This window comes from Ascidiella aspersa, chromosome 7 (assembly GCF_963924565.1).
Source record: "Ascidiella aspersa chromosome 7, kaAscAspe10.2, whole genome shotgun sequence".
In the NCBI taxonomy this organism is placed as follows: Eukaryota; Metazoa; Chordata; class Ascidiacea; order Phlebobranchia; family Ascidiidae; genus Ascidiella; species Ascidiella aspersa.
The window spans coordinates 21,560,403-21,580,753 of record NC_139453.1 but is presented as its reverse complement, the minus strand read 5'-3'; the positions used below and the strand labels follow the sequence as shown (position 1 = coordinate 21,580,753).

The 20,351-nt window shown below is 41.1% G+C and overlaps 1 protein-coding gene across 3 annotated transcripts; it reads right to left on the bottom strand.

Annotated features, from left to right (window-relative positions):
• Positions 1 to 686: 686 nt before the first annotated feature.
• LOC146138306 (gap junction beta-2 protein-like) lies at positions 687 to 18,474 on the bottom strand. Of its 3 annotated transcripts, XM_083394870.1 has the most exons (12): positions 18,210 to 18,474; positions 17,821 to 17,911; positions 13,308 to 13,420; positions 11,144 to 11,278; positions 10,718 to 10,810; positions 8,455 to 8,562; positions 7,804 to 7,995; positions 6,841 to 6,962; positions 4,993 to 5,150; positions 3,552 to 3,572; positions 3,048 to 3,049; positions 687 to 2,692 (listed from the first exon to the last, which is right to left on the bottom strand). In XM_083394870.1, exons 1-12 carry the CDS (start codon positions 18,240 to 18,242, stop codon positions 2,597 to 2,599), a joined length of 1,164 nt encoding a protein of 387 aa, XP_083250996.1. In that variant the 5' UTR covers positions 18,243 to 18,474; the 3' UTR covers positions 687 to 2,596. The 3 variants fall into 3 exon arrangements, with proteins under 3 accessions (XP_083250996.1, XP_083250995.1, XP_083250994.1); XM_083394869.1 differs by lacking the exons at positions 3,048 to 3,049; positions 3,552 to 3,572 and having other exon boundaries at positions 687 to 2,730; positions 4,989 to 5,150; XM_083394868.1 differs by lacking the exons at positions 3,048 to 3,049; positions 3,552 to 3,572 and having other exon boundaries at positions 687 to 2,730.
• Between the last annotated feature and the right edge of the window lie 1,877 nt (positions 18,475 to 20,351).

The following is a 20,351-nucleotide window of genomic DNA, read 5'->3' as shown; positions in this document are numbered from 1 at the left end:
ACCCCTCCCCAGGAATAATAAATAGATTGCGGAACCTCTGCAATGATTTTCTGTAGGTAATTGACTAAAAAATAAAAGGAACTGGAACAACACACATCAACTCTACGTACGAAGGTAGAATTAGTTCCATTCTAATCCCACACAAAAAGTTATAAGAGTTGAGCAAAAATGAGATTCCTGAAGATCCTCAAATATCTCTCGGCACCCTTGGGCTTTAAAAATGACACCTCAGAGTGGGTTCTTTATAACCTTAAAATCATTACCTTCACACTGTAATTTTTCAGTGTTGCAAACAGACCATTTTGAAATTACTAAAATCCCAAGTCATTTGCAAAAATACCAAGTCTAGTCTTACTCTAATTCATCAACTGCCAAAGCTAAGTCTTCTTAAGTGCAAAGCCAGCTTTGAGTCAAGTCACTTTTACCAATAGTGCTCAATTGACCATAGCACTTCACTTGGTATCGGATCGCACATCGGTTATTATCGTGCAAGTTACCAGATAATAAATGAAAAAGTATTAAACATTCCTGAATGACCCGTCAATAGCAATTGGTGGTGACTATACTTTAGTGATTTGGATATTATTTTTCCCTTCTTTGTGGTTTCTAGAATGTTTTGTTATAAATGAAGTGAATAACCTAGAAACAAATTAGCTAATATAGGTAATGCTAGAACTCCCCAAAAATATTTTAAAGGCTTGCTGAAAACGCTGTATTTTAGGTTCCGGTAAAATAAAAAAGCACGAAATTAAAGAACATAGTTTGACAAGCAGCAAGCGTTCATCGCTAAAACGAATCTTAAACCTACCCTTGTTTGAGTAGGAGGAAAGATACTTAATGTTTTTCATATAACTTTTTCGTACATCAGCCGATAGTTTTTTGCTTTTAATAAACATAATGGTCGTTTGGTACCGGGGTAATTGCGATTCTCATTTGTACTTTAGTGAAAACGATTAGAAACGGAAGCACTTTATTTACAGGTTACGCAAAACAAGAACAAATTGCGAGGCCGCGAACTGAAAAAAATCTTGATGAAAACCGATGCAATTACTTGCTTAAGAAAATTTCTAGCACACGTTAAAGTAAATTCATTAACGCAAACACAAAGCAGGGGAGAAACGTGTCATGGAATTGGAATAATAACGTATACACGAAAAAGGCCATGTTAAGTTCATCAGGTATAGCAAATGCACCGAAAGGGGGCACTTAATCACAAATAACGTATATTGGTACAAAGTAAAGCTTGCAACAAGCAGAACACAACAAAAGCAACTGGGACACAACGCGATGGCATCTTTTTAAGCAGCTGAAAAAAAATATATAGCAAACCAATCAGGAAAAATGGTGAAAGGCTGAGATCAACGAATTAATCCAGTAACCAAAATGCAGCAGTAACAAAAATACGTAGAATTTAAACGGGGCCTTTTTATCTTGTCTTAACTGCATTGCGCCTAGGCAGTCTTGCGCACCACTATTCGAGTGATTATATGCTAAAAGCATTGGGTTATTTACAGGTTATGGCTCTTACAGAGCCCGCGTATCACAGTTCTGCCGTTTTAACAGTGGCGCTAGACTGAATGGAATGAATAGGTTTAAGTCGTGAAAAGTATGATTCAATGTGCTTTGTAGCAGCTTTCAACAATGAAAAGTGAAAAAACACTGAAATTAACTTGATTCAACCCGTGAGACATTCAAATAAGGCGACAGTCCAACATCTGAAAATGTAGCGGCTTTTGACGTACTAAGTATTAAAACGTTATTCAATTATTAAAAGAAGTATTTAAATTGTTACATTAGCACGAATTACCTACGATTAAAAAGCACAAAACGGGGTTAATTGCAGTCAAAATTTCCCAGAGCAGCGGTACACTATCTGCCTAACCAACCCAGTACGTTGATTAGTAGTCAGTGTGTGGCATACATAGTACGACGAAATACTTTTCAAATTGCAGAACATTACCCAGCAAGTCAATACATAATACTGTGCTTATGATTAAGCAGCCATAATTTAAACCACTTAAATGCTGTAGGAAGGGTAAAATTTCAAAATGCTGGTAGTCATCGAAAACTAAGAACGATCAACAACCAACTAAAACACACTAATAAAATAATCACAAAAGATAATAAATCTTAAAAAAGGCTGGTGCAGGGAAGCAGTAAACTGTGATGTGCTACAAAACTACAGGCACTTTTAGTTTATATGGCGCATTGACAAATATTTGGAATAATTAAGGCAAAATGTGGTTTAAAGCCCAATTGCCTCGTAGAGTCAACAGAGGGGTGGTTCGCGAGGACCGGGGGGGTATAACTTGCAGCGGGCACGCTAAGGTTTTAGAAAGGCAGAATAAGGTTTCAAAAGACAGAAAAAAACAGAAAACATCAAATTTGGTGCCTAATGGTGGTAACTCATGTGGGGTGGGGTGGGGTGTAAATTGGGGAATGCAGCAGCAAGTATTACCGAGATTTAAAAAAATTGCACCAGACAAGCAATAGAGAGCAGGGCAACACAATGATGCCGGTCGAAAAAAAACATGAAAAAGTGGGTTTCGTAGTGTTGGCTTGAGAGAGTTGTTTCGAAATTCAAGGGGGAATATGTTTAGACGTAGCTTTTTACAGAGGCGGTTTCGGACATATTCTCCTTCTCGTTATGGTCGCTGTCGCGCTCCTCGTCATTTATCTGCACCTTCTTTTCCTGGTGGTGGTTGTTCATGTTTGTCATGTGCGGGTACTCTGGGGGGGAAGAAGATAATCGTTAAAGCTTGGGGTCGTATTAATCAAAAAGCTAGGGTGAGATAAAGAAAGCCTATATACTGGAATTAATAGCTTACGAACTGTTTAGGAAAAGACTTTAACCGAAAAACGAAGTTTAAAAAAGGATTTGAACACTATGCCCCCATTTGGCGTTGATTCTAATTATTTTTTCAGGAAAAGTTTGTTTTCACAGTAAAGCGGTGGATATGCTAATCAATTTGTATTTACTGGTATTAATAAATTTTATAGATGGTATATATTAAATTGCCGATTTGCCACATACATGAAAACATCACAGCTGCGTTGAAAGTAAGTTGTTGTAAAGCAGTTATAAAAGCAAGCTAGTAGTAAAAGCCATCACCTCCGTACATGCGAGCTACTTATAAAAGAGTTTGCTTTTGGCGTGCAAAATATCAAACCTATTAAACTGGTGTTATGCGCTGGCACACAATAGAGGGTTGTATGCCGTGATTTAGTTAAAAAATTAGATGGGATACGTGAGTAGCAGATCTCACTCCGGCTTCATCGCAAAGATGCAGGTGCGATAGACGTCATTCGCTTTTAAGGGGCGCTTTAGCAAAACGAGGCCGCTTGTCAACCGAGCTGTAAACAGTCGAAGAAGCAACAAGCTTCAGCAATAACGGGCGACGGCGTTAGATGAGAAAGATCAAAGGGCGCAGCGCGTGAACGATAAGGATATGAATCGCCACCGGTATCAGGAGAGAGCATCATCTCGTTCGAGATAAGAGCTTTCTGGTCTTCTTCCGATAAACAGGCCGGAGGACGGCGGTGGACGATACGAAACGAAGGGTGTTTCTCCCCTGTTTTTTTTTCATTAGGGCCACGACCAACAACCAAAATGGACGCGCAGAAGACTCGATTTGAATTTCTACGATAAGCTCACGACTTGCGAGGGTATTCGTAAGCAACTAATGTTTGTGTGTGAAAAATGACAGAATTTTATTTCGCCCTAATTGAGTTCATGTGTGTACTTCAGAAAGGCCACTGGTATCGTATTTTTTCACAAAAAAAACTACCTTAATAAATACTGAAGGCGCGCAATGGTCAAAGTTCGTAAGTGTTTAATGCACTTTTTTCTGATATTCTAGTTTGAGCAACGATAGATCAAAACAAACAAACTTTTGTTATGCGTTTTCGTGCAATGACAACTACCCCGACCCACTGCCGCCTTTCGATCGCAATCTCACAAAGGCGACATTTACGTACGTGTTGTACATCTGTGTCGCAAGTTCGACGCGTTTCGCAGACATCCGACAAAACACTCGTCGGAAGATTTGCTATCTCGTGTCCCGCCGAACCCTAAAAAGGGCCGCAGCATGGTCGTTAAAGTATCGCCTGGCGATATCGCGGGGCCAATTATCGAGCATGGAATGTCGCTCGAAAGTTTAAAGTATATGACGCGCAACTGCAATTTGCCATTCCTCAAGCAGATCTCGCCGATCTTTTGATTCGCTCGCGGGTCGCAAAGAAAGCTCGGATAACACGTTTCGGATTTCGGGAGTGGATTTGAGAGCTTTTTCTTCGATTTCAAGCAAATGCGAAAACGCGACGGCAATATTTTAAGTTGTCTTCGACGATTCGGGTGGGAGGTTTGGAAAACCAGATCTCTGCTGTGCGAGGTTTAACCATATAAGTAAGCGAGTCGCGCCACATAAGTGGCTGGATAAAGCGATGAAAACTCCCTGTTAAAACACAATACGTCGCTTTCACCAACGTCCATGCTTATTTACACAAAATAGGTTATAATATTTGCATGCAAAAAAAATGAAACTTTTTCTTCATTTTAATAAATTCGGTAAGGCGAAAATAATATCATGAAAACTCCCCCATTTGACCGAATGAACATGATAAATGTTTTGCTTAAACACCTTTTTAAATATTGCAGTTACGTTAGGTTTGTAGTTACAACATGCAAATCAAAAGTCTTAAATCGATTGCAACGTAGTTTCCGAATCACCTTTGTGAGGTAGTCAAATAAGGCGCGCATAAAAAGCTACCGATTGAAAGGCAAACACAGCAAGACACCAGATTGCCGAACAACATAACCACAGGTCCCTGAAAAGCGGGCGCGTCCCACTTCTGCCAAATCTGCTTAGAAGGCCGCGACCTTTGCTGGCAAAAAGAACAAAGCGGACGAAGCTGTCGCGACGACCACAGGGGTAGTAGAAGACTTAAGACACAAGACAGACAACAGGCAACTGCTGTGGGTCACATACTCACTAGTGGCGATACGAACAGGGACGGCGAGGCTGGGGTAAAAGCCCAAGTTTCCCGGGTCATCCTCCAGGTACTTGGGGGCGGTGGGTGTGGGGCCGTAGAAGACCGATCCGTTGCGCTGGTGCTGGGGATGACGGTGCGAGTTTCCGCGGAACAAGTGCCTGGAAAAGTTTCGGGAGGGGGTTAAGACTAGCAGAAATAGGAAATTTAGTTATCATACAAGACTGTAGGCTGAAGAATAACGAGCGACGCGCCTTAATTTGCCGATAACCGTTTTAATGTTTTATGACGTCACCATCGATTAAATTTCTTTAGTTAAAAAAATTCATGACGTTTTTTATTTTACTTCCAAAAGTATATTTTTTAAGTTTCGGGAGGTAGGACAACGCACAACTCAGTTGTTATCTTTCAGCACCTGTAATCATTCATACCAGACAAGGCATAGGCAGAGCAATAACGAGTGTCGCGCCCTATATACTCGCCGATAACCTTTTTAATATTTTATGACGTCATGATTGGCTAAATTTCTTGAGTTAAAAAAATTGATGACGATTTTGAATATTCTTCGATCCGAAGTATTTATTTTTTTCGAGTAAACACTTCTAACAACGCGATTTATACGAATTTTGTCATCTGTAAGGTGACTTTTTTGATAAAAACAATTTCGATTCGATATACTTCTGGTAGAAATTTAATTTTCACAGTAAATGTGTTTTTTGTTGTATAGCGACCATCATGGCGTAAACACTAAACCAAAGATAGAAAACGTATGAAGTCGTGTAAAAAACGGGTTCTTAAATTAACCTATAGTCGATTTTTATTTTGCGTAGCGTTTTACTTAGGCATCGTTTTTATATCAATAGTAACGGCCGAAATTATACTCTTTTGTGATTAAAATCTTATCTATATTTTTCCGCCAAGAAAGAAAACAAATAAAAAACACTGAATACCGAGATCGCGACACCCGATTAAAAACGCGCTACTGAGCAACAAGGGCGGCAAGTAATGGAGTTCGGCAGCCAACTATAGAGGACAAGATACAAAAAGCGCGCTGCTTATGCTGGATTAATCCAGTGCGCGAAAACAAGGCTTTTGTTTGTTTTCCTAAATGTCAGCACAAACACAATTAATTCGGGTTTAAATGACATACACGATTTGGAAGTCGTTGCCAGCTTACTTTATGCAACCGCAAAGGCGCGTCAGCGTTTAAACAACGACATAATGGCGAGACGGGCGAGATTCGTATGCCCTGGGGGCATGAAACGAGGAAATTCGCCAACAAATTATATCGTCCATCAGTTGAATTTACTCGAAATTGCTCTGGCCGTGGCCGTTTTCAAGGGCAGCAGGCGCTCTTGAAGGGCAAGTACGCGACCCCGTCGACAATTCACCAAAATGACGTTTTATATTCGAAGGTTACAGGATAAGCGGCGAAAAGACGAACGTGAGCTAAAATTTCGGGTTTATTTAGTCGCAAAGCTGAAACGTAACAGAGACGCCGTTTACCTCGAAAGACATGACGTAATTTGAAAACCACGGAGACTTTGGGACTTTTTAAAACTTTACTATAAGACTAAATAATTTTTGAAAAGTTATTGGGGGTAAGAAAAAATCGTTCAGCGTTTGTTTTGCCACGCTAATTAGTTAAATTTGATAACAAAACGCTTTTTAGTTCATTCGTCTTTTGGTTTAAATGCTTAACGATTAGTGTAAAAGTCCCAAGGGTCAAGAAGGCTTCAATCTATTCAAGCATATATGCTTGTCAATAAACGTTACAAGGATTTACTTGCCACAGGAGAAACTATAGCCTTTCGAGTCGAATTTCGTGATGACGTCACAACGTCAACTCACCTGTGTTTGTTCGGTCGGTTCTTGTAGAATCGTCGCATGATGACCACGACCAGTTCCAGGGCTGAAAGGAGGAAGCAAATCCCACTGAGCATGCTCATGTAGCACAGGAAGACGGTTTTCTCCTGTGAAGTCAAATACCACACCATGCATTAACCCAGTGATTTTTAACCTTTTATGGCCCACGGTACCCCTAAAAATGAGAAATAGATTTGCGGCACCCCGACAGGAAGTTATGCCGTTTGGTGTAACTTTAAAACTAAAAACCTTATTTTTGCATTAAAATCAAATCGACTGATTTTTAAATAGACAATCAAAAGATAATATAAATAAAGAAAACAAATCCACTATATTGTACACAAAATTTAAACGAAAAACATTTGGGCTTCCCAGAAAACGAAAATAGTTGTACATTTTTAAATCAGAGGTATGATGTTAGAAAGTCAGTTGTTAAAAGTTTTGTTGGGAGTTGAAAATTAGAAGTACGGCTGCCACTTGAGCGTTCTACATTAGTTTGATTTATTGATGTTTCGCTAATTACCGGAAAGTTAAGAACAAGTTAATTAAGCGAAAACATTGTCACAGTCACATTGGAGAACCGATTCGCACGTTAAGGTTCTGATGATTGGTCAAGTTTAAGAAAAGCATTTAAAATTGAAACACAATTTCAGGGCTGCAAAACGGGAACATTCTTTAATTTACTCAAAAATCGGATAATTACCGAGAAACGTAAAAACAAATTATATTATGCAGGCTTTTGTATGGCCTAGTAGCCTAAGGCTAGTTTGACACTAATAATGACATGTAATTAACCTTGGTAAAAGCTATAATTTCAGTGAGAATGCAACTGGCGGGCCAAACAACAGGACTCCCAAAGCCAGCAACACAGGAGCGAAACTCTTGGCTCAAATTAATTTAGTTAAAAATCACAACAAAAATGAGCGGGGAAAATAAAGCGGAACTCACGAAAGGTCTCGAGACGAAGCAAGGAACGTATCCGCCCTGTGAGATGTGCATGGTGCAGGCGTGGAAGACATCCGAACCCTTATCGCCGGTGCACTTGTAGAAGGCGGGCACCTTCATCCAGAGGAAGTAGAGTCCGTTGTTGGAACAGAGAGCGCTCTCTGGGTGAGCCTTGCACGTCGGGTCAAGAGGAACCTGGTGATTCAAGTTGTGTTAAATTCTGTGGAGTTTTTTTTTTTTTTAAATTCTGTGAAGTACCAGATTTGGTAGCCTAACTGCCGCGGCGCAGAACTTGTTAAACCTACAATAACTTAAAAATTCTAAATTTAAGAGACAAATTTAGAGATGCTTGTATAAAAACAGCAGGACTGCAGTTTTCGCAAGCTTTGGTCATTGCGTCTCGTGTTTCGACTGCAAGCTTTTTTTTCGTTGTAAAACCTGAATTTTGGTTAAGGACCTGTCAAAAGGGCCACTCTAATAGGGATTACACCGACAAGAAAGTCCTACCTACAGTTTCGAATGAATATCAAAAACACGGCCTGTAAGTTTTAAGACCCTAAAAAAACTCCCGATCTTAATTTAAGCCGCACTGTGTAGGCCTGCAGTTTTTGAGAATAGCATAAATTCCAGCGGCCAGGTCGGACGATCACTCACCATTTCCTTGAAAAGGATGTAACCGATGTAGATGAAGACACCCTCGGCAACGAGTCGAAAAATGATGCTGACGAAATAGGCGTAGTGGATCTTGTTTGTGTAAGGAATCTGCGCGAAACAAGAAAAAATATTAATGGATCGCAGGCTCATTTAGGACTGAGGAGAGAAGCCGATGGAAGAGAATTGGTGGAAAAGCTCTAAATCACAAAACTCGTAGCAACATGCATATTACGTTTATCAACAGGATAGCAGGCTGATCGCGTTTAAAAGACGACCTCTACCGATCCAATACAACACAGGTCAATTATTATGTCTGGTAAGAAATATCCCTCGATGGGGGGTACTTTCTGACCAACGAACGAGAAATTTCTTGTATGAACATTGATCATAATAAAAGCAAGTTTGCTGATTGGAAATCGCATTATACGCCAAGTCACTCAATCAGCATTCAGACTGCGAACAAACAGCGCACATTCAATAATGGAACAAAACAAAATCCTAAATTGGCGTGGGGAGATTCAGGGCGTGAACTAAAGCACGGCGGGTGGGGATTAGCGTGGAAGAAGCTAGGGTTGAAACGGGTTCGAAGCTTCAATATAGTCCACAACTTGCCTTATTGTTCTGGTGACAACAGCGCAACAGTTGGCGGATTGGTTGGAAAATGGCCTTTAACCTAATTTACTGACGAATAATAGACTTTGAAGTAACGGGGAAAAATGGTAAAAGTTTTTTTGTAGATTAAAAGACTTCACGCTGTTAGCTTATCGCCGTGTCGTGTTGCGTAGCGGGCAAGGATTTAGCACGATAAGCCAACAAATAACTTTTTGCAACTTGTTGCAAACAGTCACGATTTTACAAAGAAAATCAGGAGAACTTACCGCGAAAGAGACACGACAGCCAGAAAATACAACAGCAGAGCTGGAACGCAAACAACAACCGACGCTCTGACACACACCAGCAATGCGTCGCACCTGCATCTCGCCAAAAATCGGGACTTCAAAGATCCCGCAACAACATTGTGTCAAATGAGATTAGACTGGCGCAATCCACTTTAAAAGCAGACACGTGCGCTGCAGGGATCCTAGTTCCCAGCTGGCACGTGCGAAACGTGCAGACCCGCTTGGGCAAAGGGGCGCAAACACAGTAACTGGAGCGTACAAAGGTGATCATGTTACGGGGGGCAGGAAAGGCCAATCTAATCCACTTACTTCGGCTGTGTGCGAGGTTGTATACCACTTAACGTTGTTGGCAGATTTACGCAGGCGCTACATGCTTCCAACCAGACTTGGCGGGTTAGTGCGAAATTTGCGGGAACGCAGGCCTGTTGGATTTTGCACACAATGGCTGGTTGTGCGTAGACTGGTGGTTAAGTGACGACTTGCAACAGTAAAAATAAGCGCCGCCACGCGCGACGGTTACATCGAAATTTTAAAACTTTGGCTTGAAGGCAAATTTGTATGCAAACGTTGTAAAATACCAAAGGCGCCATAAATGGGTTTACTGTTATAAAAACGAAGTTTCCGTTTAGCTTTTAAAACGAAGTTTCATTTATTTGAATTCGCTACTTTAAACACTAGTTTGACCAGTGTTCACATTACTTTTGTTTCAACAACATTTTTATCAATTTCGTGTTAATGACCGACAATACAAGGAATACAAGCAACACATCCACCTTTGATTGGGTTTATTAACTGTATTTTATAAACGGGGCGGGCTCTTTTTATCTATTGGCGTATATCACACACGCCCCTTTCGAAAATATTTCAAACGAGAGTTCGTGGCAATTACATCGAATTTCTGTTCCAATTAGACAACCGTGAAACCGCATTCTCCGCTTTTCCAGGAGCCTTATGCCTACTAAGAACGAGAACCGCAGTGCGAGAGACGACGACATTAACATTCCGATTTTTAAACGGCAACCTGCGTTTAGTCTGTCAGCGCGTGTTTTCGGGCTACATCAAAACTGTGGCACTTGACAGGGCGACAATCAGACGGCAGCTTCTTCGATTCATTAAAAAATCCACGTTGCTGAAAATTGTGGGTCGCACCTGGCTGTCAGGCACGTCATACAGGAGAAAATACACAAAAACTTTTTTTGCGTCATACGGCTTCGGCGCCGCACTGTAAGTGGCTCTTCTAGCCATTGAAAACGCCACAAAAGTCACGCACAGCAAAATTTCGGTTTTCGGAAGAAAAAAAAAACGGCCTAACTCGGTCGAATCTGCCAGTGGCATAAGGGCAAAGGACCGTTTTCGGTAATCACCTCTTTGAGTTCGTTCCCGGACATGATCTTGCGAACTTTTACGTGTCCGACGCTCTTCTTGCGCCTCGACATCTTACGGAATTCACGCTCGCTCTGAAAAAACAGCAACAAATAAAATAATAAGCAATCGTAATTAATTTTACTCAGTCAATTATAGTTAAGCAATTGAGACTGGATATTTTGGTTTTGCAATGATTTTTAAATCCAAGTTTCAACGAAAAACGAATTGTTTAAATAACTTTGTTTTGTGATTATGGTGAAATTAGTAAATCGGAACAAACGGTCACCGCGGTTCAAGGGTGGAGATAACTAGGTGAGGGTTGTACACAGGAGACAAAGACTTACTCCAATAAATAAATCACCGCGGGTTAAGAGTTCAGATAATGAAGTGAGCTTTGCATAACAATACATCAAAAAAAGACTTACTCCCATCAGGGGCTCATGCTCTCCCTCCTCCAGCTGCCTCAGTCGCTCCTCCTCATTCTTGATCTTCTGGATCTCACCGGACACGTACAGGGAGTAGAAGTGGAAGAAGACGGTGGGCGTTGCAACGGCAAGAAGCTGGCAAAGGATACAAGAATCAGCAAGATGAACATAGACCCAATGCTGTACAGTTCCAACGAACGCATATATATTTACGTAATAAGATTATCAAAGTCCATACAAAAGTAGGTAAAGTTGAAAAAGGAATAAAGAGTTATTCGAAAACGTTCAAAATGATAACTACTTCTGTATGCACTTTGATATTCTCATTACGTCTTACTACAACCTCCAGTCATTATACTTCACAGCAGTGGTTCTAAACCTTTTTAGCTTACGGACCGGTAAAATTTCAAAACAAATTTGCGGACCGGTAGACCTTGAAAAATCAAACCAAAATGTAATTTCGACAAGTATACAACTAAAAGCCTTCTTACCTTCTACATACAACTGGTCTTAAATTTTAAAACTTTAACGAGCTTTAGCCCACTTTTAAACATTAGGGCACAATACTTTCAGGTTGCAGCATTGTGACGTATGATAAAGTCTAAAGTAGACCATCAACTCGTTTTATGTAACAATGCTACAAATTACGGAAAAGACGAAGTTCTAAGTTTGATAGACAAGCCTTCAACATCTTGCATTTTGTAATTGAGATATAAAAATGTAACATATTTTTGTCATATATTTCGGCGGACCGGCGGTTGAGAACCACTGCTTCAAAGCATATAGATTAAAAACGGAGAACCTGCATATATTGCAACCAGCCATGCATAACTGGTTGTCAAGTGAGAGTCGGAATTACTCCAGTGAAGCGCGACCACTGGTTTACTGAGTTAACAAGCACACATGATGCAACATAAAGATGGAACCACCCAGAAAGCAGATTTTCTATGCGGAATGTTCTGCATTGTTGAGCGTGATATTTTTGACAATATATTTTGAGATTCAGTTAACAAAAGCCGTATTATTTGTAAAAGTGTGAAAACAACTGTTATTCATTTTTTAATGGTTGTATTACAGTATAAAGATCATAACATTTTTAAATTTTAAAATACATCTGGTCATCATGCTTTGTTTCCCACATTGGTGTAACTGTAATATTTCTAAAAGTGAAAAATTCTTTTGTTAATGACTTTTTTCATTTCGGGACTTTTAACTTATTTTTAAAATTTCAATACAATTGGGTCATCAATGCTTTGTTTGCCACATTGGTTGGCGTTGTTGATCCAAAGCAGTCATTGAACCCATGTTCAAATGCTTACTGATATAATAATTGACAAACGATAATACAAGGAAATTTGCAAGCAAGCGCGAACGGATTAAATATTTCGCACCAGCCGGAGGCCAAGTTTATGTTGAGCCCCGCTTTACAGCGAACCGGGGATATTCCTGTGAGGTCAGTATTCCGGGAGCCGTTCAGTTTATTTTGTACAAACGGCAAAAGGTCGGGAAATTACACGGCGAAGGCAGCACTGTGTCGACCACGCCGTTCACAGCGGCAACAATTTAAACGACTGGCAGGCTCTCCGACGGCGTGTTTATTACAAACTGGATTTAATGCCACAGCCGGTTTAACGACAATCCGCTTAGCGTGACGCAGAGGCGAGTATGATTTGGCGATGAAAACAAACCTGACGCGAAATCACGTTTTGACCGGTTTAATCCGGATTTTAAATGCGGTTAAGACGCCAGACGAGGAGTTAAGAGGCGACTGTTAATAACAGCTTTTGTTGGAAAAGCGCAGTAATTATTATCGCGGGCGTGCGTCACTGATCTCTTGTTAATAAGAGAACGGAATGCGAACGGTGAGAGCGTTCACAACAAAATTGGAAAAGGAGGTTTTAAACTCTCCAAAACGGACAGATTTGTGACATTTTTCATACAAATTTAGCAGGGGTTCACGTTTACAAACCAGCAATGTATCGAGTATCGCCGTTATAATAGACTACGAACATACAGTTTTCTTATATAGTTTGCATCTTCAACCAGATTACAGCCTATCCTTTTTTCAAAATCCCATTCCTGTGTATTATACCCGCCCGTTTATTGACAGGCGATGTCTCGACAACGGCCCTGGGCTTTCTTGTACAACACATGACGAAATTACCTGGAAGGCCCAGAATCTCATGTGGGACACCTTGGCGAACTCGTTGTAGCATATGTGCTGACATCCCACCACGTCCGTGGAGCACTTGAACGCCGACTGTTCGTCTCCGTACACTGCAAGGCAAAAACGGAAAATAAGTTCGAGTATGTCACCTCGAATACGACGCCGGAGCGTTTGTTTTTTGCCAAGCGTACCGGGTCAACTTCTCGATTTGAGTCGGGTCAAGTAGGATGGGCGATTGTAATTGCTACATGCAAACGTCGGGACTGCGCTAGGCGACGGCAACATAAATCGACTCCACTTGGGCGCGGATTTCATCCCAGGCCAGATCAGGTCGGCGTAAACATTTTCGAAAGTGACACGGGGCTTGACACCGGGTTACACGCGAATGAGTGTTTTTTTTTCGGCGATCTATTCACACAAATCGAAGCTGTTTTGCAAAATGACGAGACTTAATAGTAGAGTAACGCGCCTAATCTTCTGAAGAAAGGTTCCCTTTGAACTGTGGTTACCTTTTGTATTTTCAGTATGTTCCGCGACGTATTTGCGCCGCTAAACAGCTGAACCAACTGACTGCCTTTGCAACGCATCAGGCACTCAACTACAAACAAAACGACGTTTTTTTACGAAGCACGTTTAAAATCCGCACGCCATGAAAAATTTAATATTTCAACTTTAAGCACGCGTTTGGACAAAAACCAAACGGCCTCAAATTTTGCACAGTTTCGTCGTTAAAGTTGTAGCAGGCACGCGGCCCTGGGTCTGTGCAGTGTCACAGGGGAGTAAATACCGGGGAGTAAATACCGGGCAATACACACACACACGTACAATAAACGGGCAATTTGCGAGTTGCGTCCGACCGGGAAGACGTGTTGTTTTGCCCTTTGGGTAAATCGCGCAGAGTGGCCGTGTACGAGCCTGTAATGCGATTTGCGCGGCCGCTATACAAGAACAGTCGAGGACGTTCGCGAAATAGTGACGCAGTGGTATACATCTGTCCGACTGCGCGGGGGTTTGGCGGATTGAGAGGGGGTGGCGCTTTTTAGAAAGCCGTTGAAGTTTAAAAGGTCACACACGTCTCACAAATCTGAATCAACGCTCACTGGTAGACATATTTGGCCAATGACAAGCTTTACAAGTTGGAGTTCTTAATAGAGTAGAATATAACCGGAGCTGTTTGTAAACCACAAAACGCAAAAGAGAACTTAATTTTTTTAAAGCTCGATTTATGCATTAAGAGAAAATATCCCGTTTCGCCAAATGTCCACCAGCTGAGTCGTGTTTTGTTATGGCGTGGTACACTTTTGAAAGCTCGAGTGCTCAATGGAAAAACATACGTCACAGTGGACGATGCTAGGTAAAACAACTTTCTGGCCACACTGAAAGGCGGCGGTGACTCAAAACTTAGAGGCGCAAAAACGTTGGAAAGCCTACTTTACCCGTGACGGTGACGGTAAAGCGGATATAAGGGCAAATGGACTTATATGGGGCGCTAACTTTTGATTTTAAATGTGTTGTGTTGAAAGAGCTTTTATACAGAACGTAGGACAACAATGTTCGTTTTGCTTTGCTTTTTACACATTTTCAGGAGTGGCGATGTTGCGCAATGCAAGATTCGCGCTACAGTCCCCTGTATCGCTTTTCGGTAAGCGAATGGAGAGCGCCAATGGGCTAGAAAGTGCGACTTGGGGGTTGTTGACGCCTTACGCAAGTCGGGCCTCGATTTGCTAGAGGACAACGCGATCTGAAGCACCACTTCTCAGAACTTTCTAGAAAACTCTCGTCGCATGGATACAGAAGGACGCCGGGAGTGGTGGTTGGCTAGCTAGCGATGTGAGCAGCTACCACGCGTTGTTACCCAGCACTTGCTAAATCTGCGACGACGGAATTACAAGACCGCTTGACAAGCGGATTCGAGGACTGGCCCCATTATTCTCGGAAGGGCGGAAATACCGGAGAAGTTTGGTTTTAAACACCAGACAAACACTGCGAAGAGCACGATTTAACGTCAAGACATATTTAAAACTCTCACATTCTTAGGCCTAGTATACAGCACTGAATTACGTTTGCATAAACTATATGACTTAGGTTTTGAATACACACTGTGACTGGAATTAAAAGCTTAGTCAGTTTCTAACTTGGCATTTTGTAAGCTAGGACTGTGTTTTTGCCGAGCTTGCGTATTTGCCTCCAGAAGAAAATACTTCATTTTAAAAATGTCCTCACAGGGTATTGTGGAAAACTTTAGTTTGATTGATCAGATCATTCCGCCAATGCATCGTTTTTCGCGCATAATCAGCACAAGTTACTGCCAACTTACAGCATTCGTTAGGTTTAACACTCAATAAAGTATTTGACTTTTAACGAAGTGGAAGAATACGTGAAAAATGCTTTCGTTGTAATAATATTGGCGTCGTTGAAATACGCAACGGCGAGAGTATTAGTGTGAGGGCCATGTTCGGACGGAGTGCACAACATTAACAAATGTTGGGATTAATATGACGACGATCCTTTGCCGTGTTTTGGAAACGGCGAAAATTAAAAACACATTGCCCGCAGACGCCAGAATTAATCGGCTTAGCTCGCGTCGCGGCTTTCGGGTTCTAGCGAAAATCCAAAAAAGCCAGGGAGAAAACTGCCCGAATTTACGGTGACGATTTCGCGGTTTTATCGCCCGTAAGTTAACATGGCAGTTCGAGCTGTTCGTTGTTCGTATCGCGCTTGTAGCGAAAATAGGCAAATCGCTTGTTGTGAAGACACGGGCGACATCGCTGCCCCAAATAAATACAGGTGGAATCGAACCGTGTCGGAAGCAACAAGGCAACAGTGGCGAGAATTCAATGCTGTGGGGTGTGCTTGAATGACCGGAATTAACACGACGCGAATGAGTTTGTTTAATAAACAAATTCAGTTACTAAACTGTTGCCTATCAATAAACATAAACAGCTATTTAAATAACCATTTTTGGACTTTTTGAATGATTTGTTACAAAACTACACAAATAACAATTTATTTATTCGTATTGGAAATCGGGGAAATTTAAAATGGGAGGCCGTGATTAAACTATCATTTTTCATTACAAATGCCGAGAGAGTTTGTTTTTTGTAATGTTAAACCTCGACGTCATAACCGAACCGACAACGTCTGTCAAACGCTTTAGATTAGTCGATCGCATATAAGGTGGTTGTTTACATAAGTGGTGGACGATTGACCCCGGCCTACGACCCGAATTCGATCTTTGTATTCTCATAGAGGGCCCTCGACTTTCAAACTGGCAGGGCATCAAGCAATATGCCGGAAACCGATATGGCAAAAAGAACTGTTATCGTTCAAATCCCAGAGTGGTCGGTACGAAATGGACCAGGGGTGAGGCAATCTGTTGTATTAATGGAATGATGAAAAGGGCGTATGTGCTAGACGCGGGGCGTGACTGACCCAGTTTCGGACAATCCAAACTCTCGTCGGACACGCCGCAATGCCTCGCTATCAGGGATCTTGTTTAAACAGGAATTGGGGAACCTCTGAATGGGAAAGATTTCCAAGCGACAATGAATGGCAATTTTTAAGATCGACTGAGAAGTAAAGGGTGTGCGCTTTCACAAAAGTGTGAATAGGGGTATTTGTCAAGTAAAACGCTCTTAGGTATGACTAAACAGTGAACAAGCCCAACTCACAAAACAATTTCAATTAAGCACATTACCTGAAGATGATGTCGATCTACTCGACCTTTTTGGCTTTGCAATATATTATCAAGGTACATTACAGATCCGTGCATAGTGTGCCAAATTTCAATTTAAATCCCTCATAAATTTGCCAATAGTCAATAGACAATGTTTATCATGAAACTAAGAAGTTTTCGAAATAACGCTTCACGGGCGAATAAAATGCCTCGAAACTTGTGTTCCTCTTTTGTCAGTTAAAATCGCACAAATGTGTAGCTCGTAATAAAGCTAAACGAAAACGTTGTGGAATGCGCGCTTTCAAGGATTTCCCACAGGAGTTTAGGCAGGCGCACATTTCGCAAAGCAGCAATTTGCCGCTTCGGCAGGAGATCAGACGCACGCGCGGGCGGCGGCGTTTTTTCGGCTGCAAATTGACGTGATCGACTTCCCGGACAAAATATAAGCCGAAAAAGACACACCGTCGCAACGTAATTTACACGCCTGGCCAGATAGCAAATCGACTGGAATATAGGCCACACACGCGCGATACTTAGGTGTAGCATTTCAAATTGTCTTTGGCGTGATTTTACGACTTTTCTGTAGGTTACAAAAAACACAAAACTGAGAAAATAGGTTTGCGGTAGAAATTCAACAAAATTGAACACTTGGTAAAGTACATTCATAAGTTTTTGTGTTACATTTATTAACGATTTCCAAAACTCCTAAAAAGAGCAGTCTTGTGCCATTTTTCTGCATGTCTGGTAGAAAATCATTTCTAGACGCTGGTACAAGGGATAGGTTTGCCCAAAAAGTTTATCAAAACATAGCGGCAAATAAAATAACAAAATTACCTGCACCGCCGATGGTTACCACAACGATAAGACGAAAGACGAATACCAAAATGTACCAGAGCTGTCCCAGGAAAGTGGCGTACCTTGTAACCTGAAAAGGGCAATTGCTTTAAAACCTGATTTCCTCTAAACATTTATGTAATGTAATTGTTACTCAAGGTCTAAAAATCGATGTTTTAACCTGTTGAGCAAGCTGTTCGCCAAATTCTTCTAAATACATGACTTTTAATGAGCTTCAAAACTCATTATAAACCATCACCAACTAATTCCAATTGGACTTTAGGGCTACTGAGTAATTGAACGCTGGTAACTAGAAGTTATCAAATTTCACAAAGGCGTCTACTACACCCCATTAGTAGTGTTTGGTAAAAACGAAAGCTTTTAATTACCTGTTCCGATATCTTTTCAAGTAAGTGCCACATTTTGCAGGGTTTTGTTCACCGATCAATGAACTTTAGCAGTGACAACAACCATTCACAGAAACAAGCAGTAAGTTGAGCTCCGGTGTGGCGTGTGGCAAATGGGTAACCCAATACAATTAGTCGCAAGTCGAAAGGTTTTCAGCAATAACTTCTGTGACAAGTTCTGTAAAAATCAGTTAATATTTTTCAGCATTAGCGCAAAGGATACCAGCACCAAAACATCTTCTTATCCTGTGGCAAATGAACTCTAACTCCGATACTTAGTGCTTGCGCTATAACCACTGAAAAAGGCAAATCGATGTGGTTTAGAATTTAGATGCTTATCGAGAGAAACGATAAGGGAGCCAACGCACCCAAGAGATAAACTTCTAAGTAAACTATGCCAAACCGCAATGGCCATGTGTTAACTCGACTAGTCGCGTTTTAACGTCCACCTTCTTACAAAGACTCTTGCTTTCTGAGACTGAGCTGGCCAGACGAGAAAATGCTACAGCGGCGAGGAAAAAAAGCTGGCGTCGACCCGCCAGAAATAAGTGACGCCTCGCGAATTTACAGTCTCGCAATTAACGCGCAATCACCGCTCCAGAAGCAAATGATTACTCCCTAATTACGTGCTCAAACCATTGAGCGCTGTTCGGCCTGGAAAAAAACTTTTAGGTGCGGGCTGTGGTGATTCCGGGCTCATTTAAATTAAATAATATCACAGTAATAATGTCATGAGGCACAATAACATCACATGCAAATCAATAACTTGAATAACATTAAAGTTAGTAGGCGAACTTGTACTATAAACCGTATTTACGAAATTAGACCATAAAAATTGCTCGACGTTGCGTCATACCAAAATGACGTCATCAACTTTGAAAGTTTTGTAACCATCGCAGTTATTGATTTCAAGTGTTTTTCTGGTAGCATAAACTTCACAATATCTTACTATCTAATTGCGTGACTCTATTAACATATAGGCGGCAGCTAGTTAGGTAAGCTATACGGTTGGGTTACGTCACTGACAACTAACATACTTTCACAGTAGATTAAAATATGATGGGTAGAATTCTGGTCTAGTCCTTTTAAGTACATTATGTTGGACAAGGCTCGCGCTTATGAATAGAGAATAAAGCGAGCATTTTACTGAATGAGATGCTTTGCTGAGAATTTTCTCATTCTTTGGCGCAGCGGGGAGGCTAGTTTAATTGACAGTTGAAAAGCCGCTTGACTTTAAATGACCCTACAGTATAGAGCAGTCCCGGAGTGTTCTCTGTCAAAAGTCAGCAATAGTCCGGTCCTAATCCAGGCAATAACTGTGTTAGTCAAACAGGCGCCGTTTATACCTCAAAGGTCAGTCAACTTTTACTAACATGCAACTGTATTTTACTTGCTTACTTTCAACTGTATTTAATGACTTAAAACGCTGTCAGCAGTTGGTTACCTACTTGGCTACTAACGTACCTTAAAACTTCACGAAAAAATGTTACAAACAGCAATTTTAATTGAACAATTTCTATTCTAACATAATAAGCATTATGTTCTAACTAACAAAGCATTGTAGTGTTGCCCGGTTATGGCATTGAACCGCTATTTATGCAATCTGGATACCACACGCTGACAACACCAGGGTATTAGTGACTGGTTTAAGTTGATTGAGCTGCTGGACTTTAGCTTACACATGGGCTCACTTTAAAAATATCAACAAATGACCACTAAGTGTCAAACTGAACTCTGCTGACAAATGTATTTCTCCTAACAATGCGTGCTTCTTTATATGCTTCCCTGAAAAAGTGTAGGCTCCAAGGTTAATAAACAAGTTTCGCGGCATGACTTAACGTGGCTCAAGTGAGTAAATAAATTTCAAAGGCTCGTTAGCGATCTAAGCTATTTCCTTTGCAGTCTTACACGCAATCTTCACACCTTTGTTTTGAAGGGTATGATATCAGCAGGTCACTAAATAGCATAGTCCAGTCTGCTAAAGGCTGCAATGCTTATTTGTGAGACAGAAATAATATTTGTGAGACAGAAAATATAACACTACAACAAATTTCTTAATACGTACTGCTTTTTACAGCATTTTATTTCTGGAATGTCTGAAAACTTTTTTCGCCCTCTGGTTGA

Bases quoted from the DNA above. Each gene is read 5' to 3' on its own strand.
- LOC146138306 (XM_083394868.1), bottom strand. From the start codon at position 18,242: ATGTGGCACTTACTTGAAAAGATATCGGAACAG. The intron at 10,811-11,143 runs GTAAGTCTTTTT...CTGTTTTTTCAG, and splicing joins AGCATGAGCCCCTGATGGGA to AGCGAGCGTGAATTCCGTAA. The intron at 5,151-6,840 runs GTGAGTTGACGT...AAACTTTTCCAG, and splicing joins AACCGACCGAACAAACACAG to GCACTTGTTCCGCGGAAACT.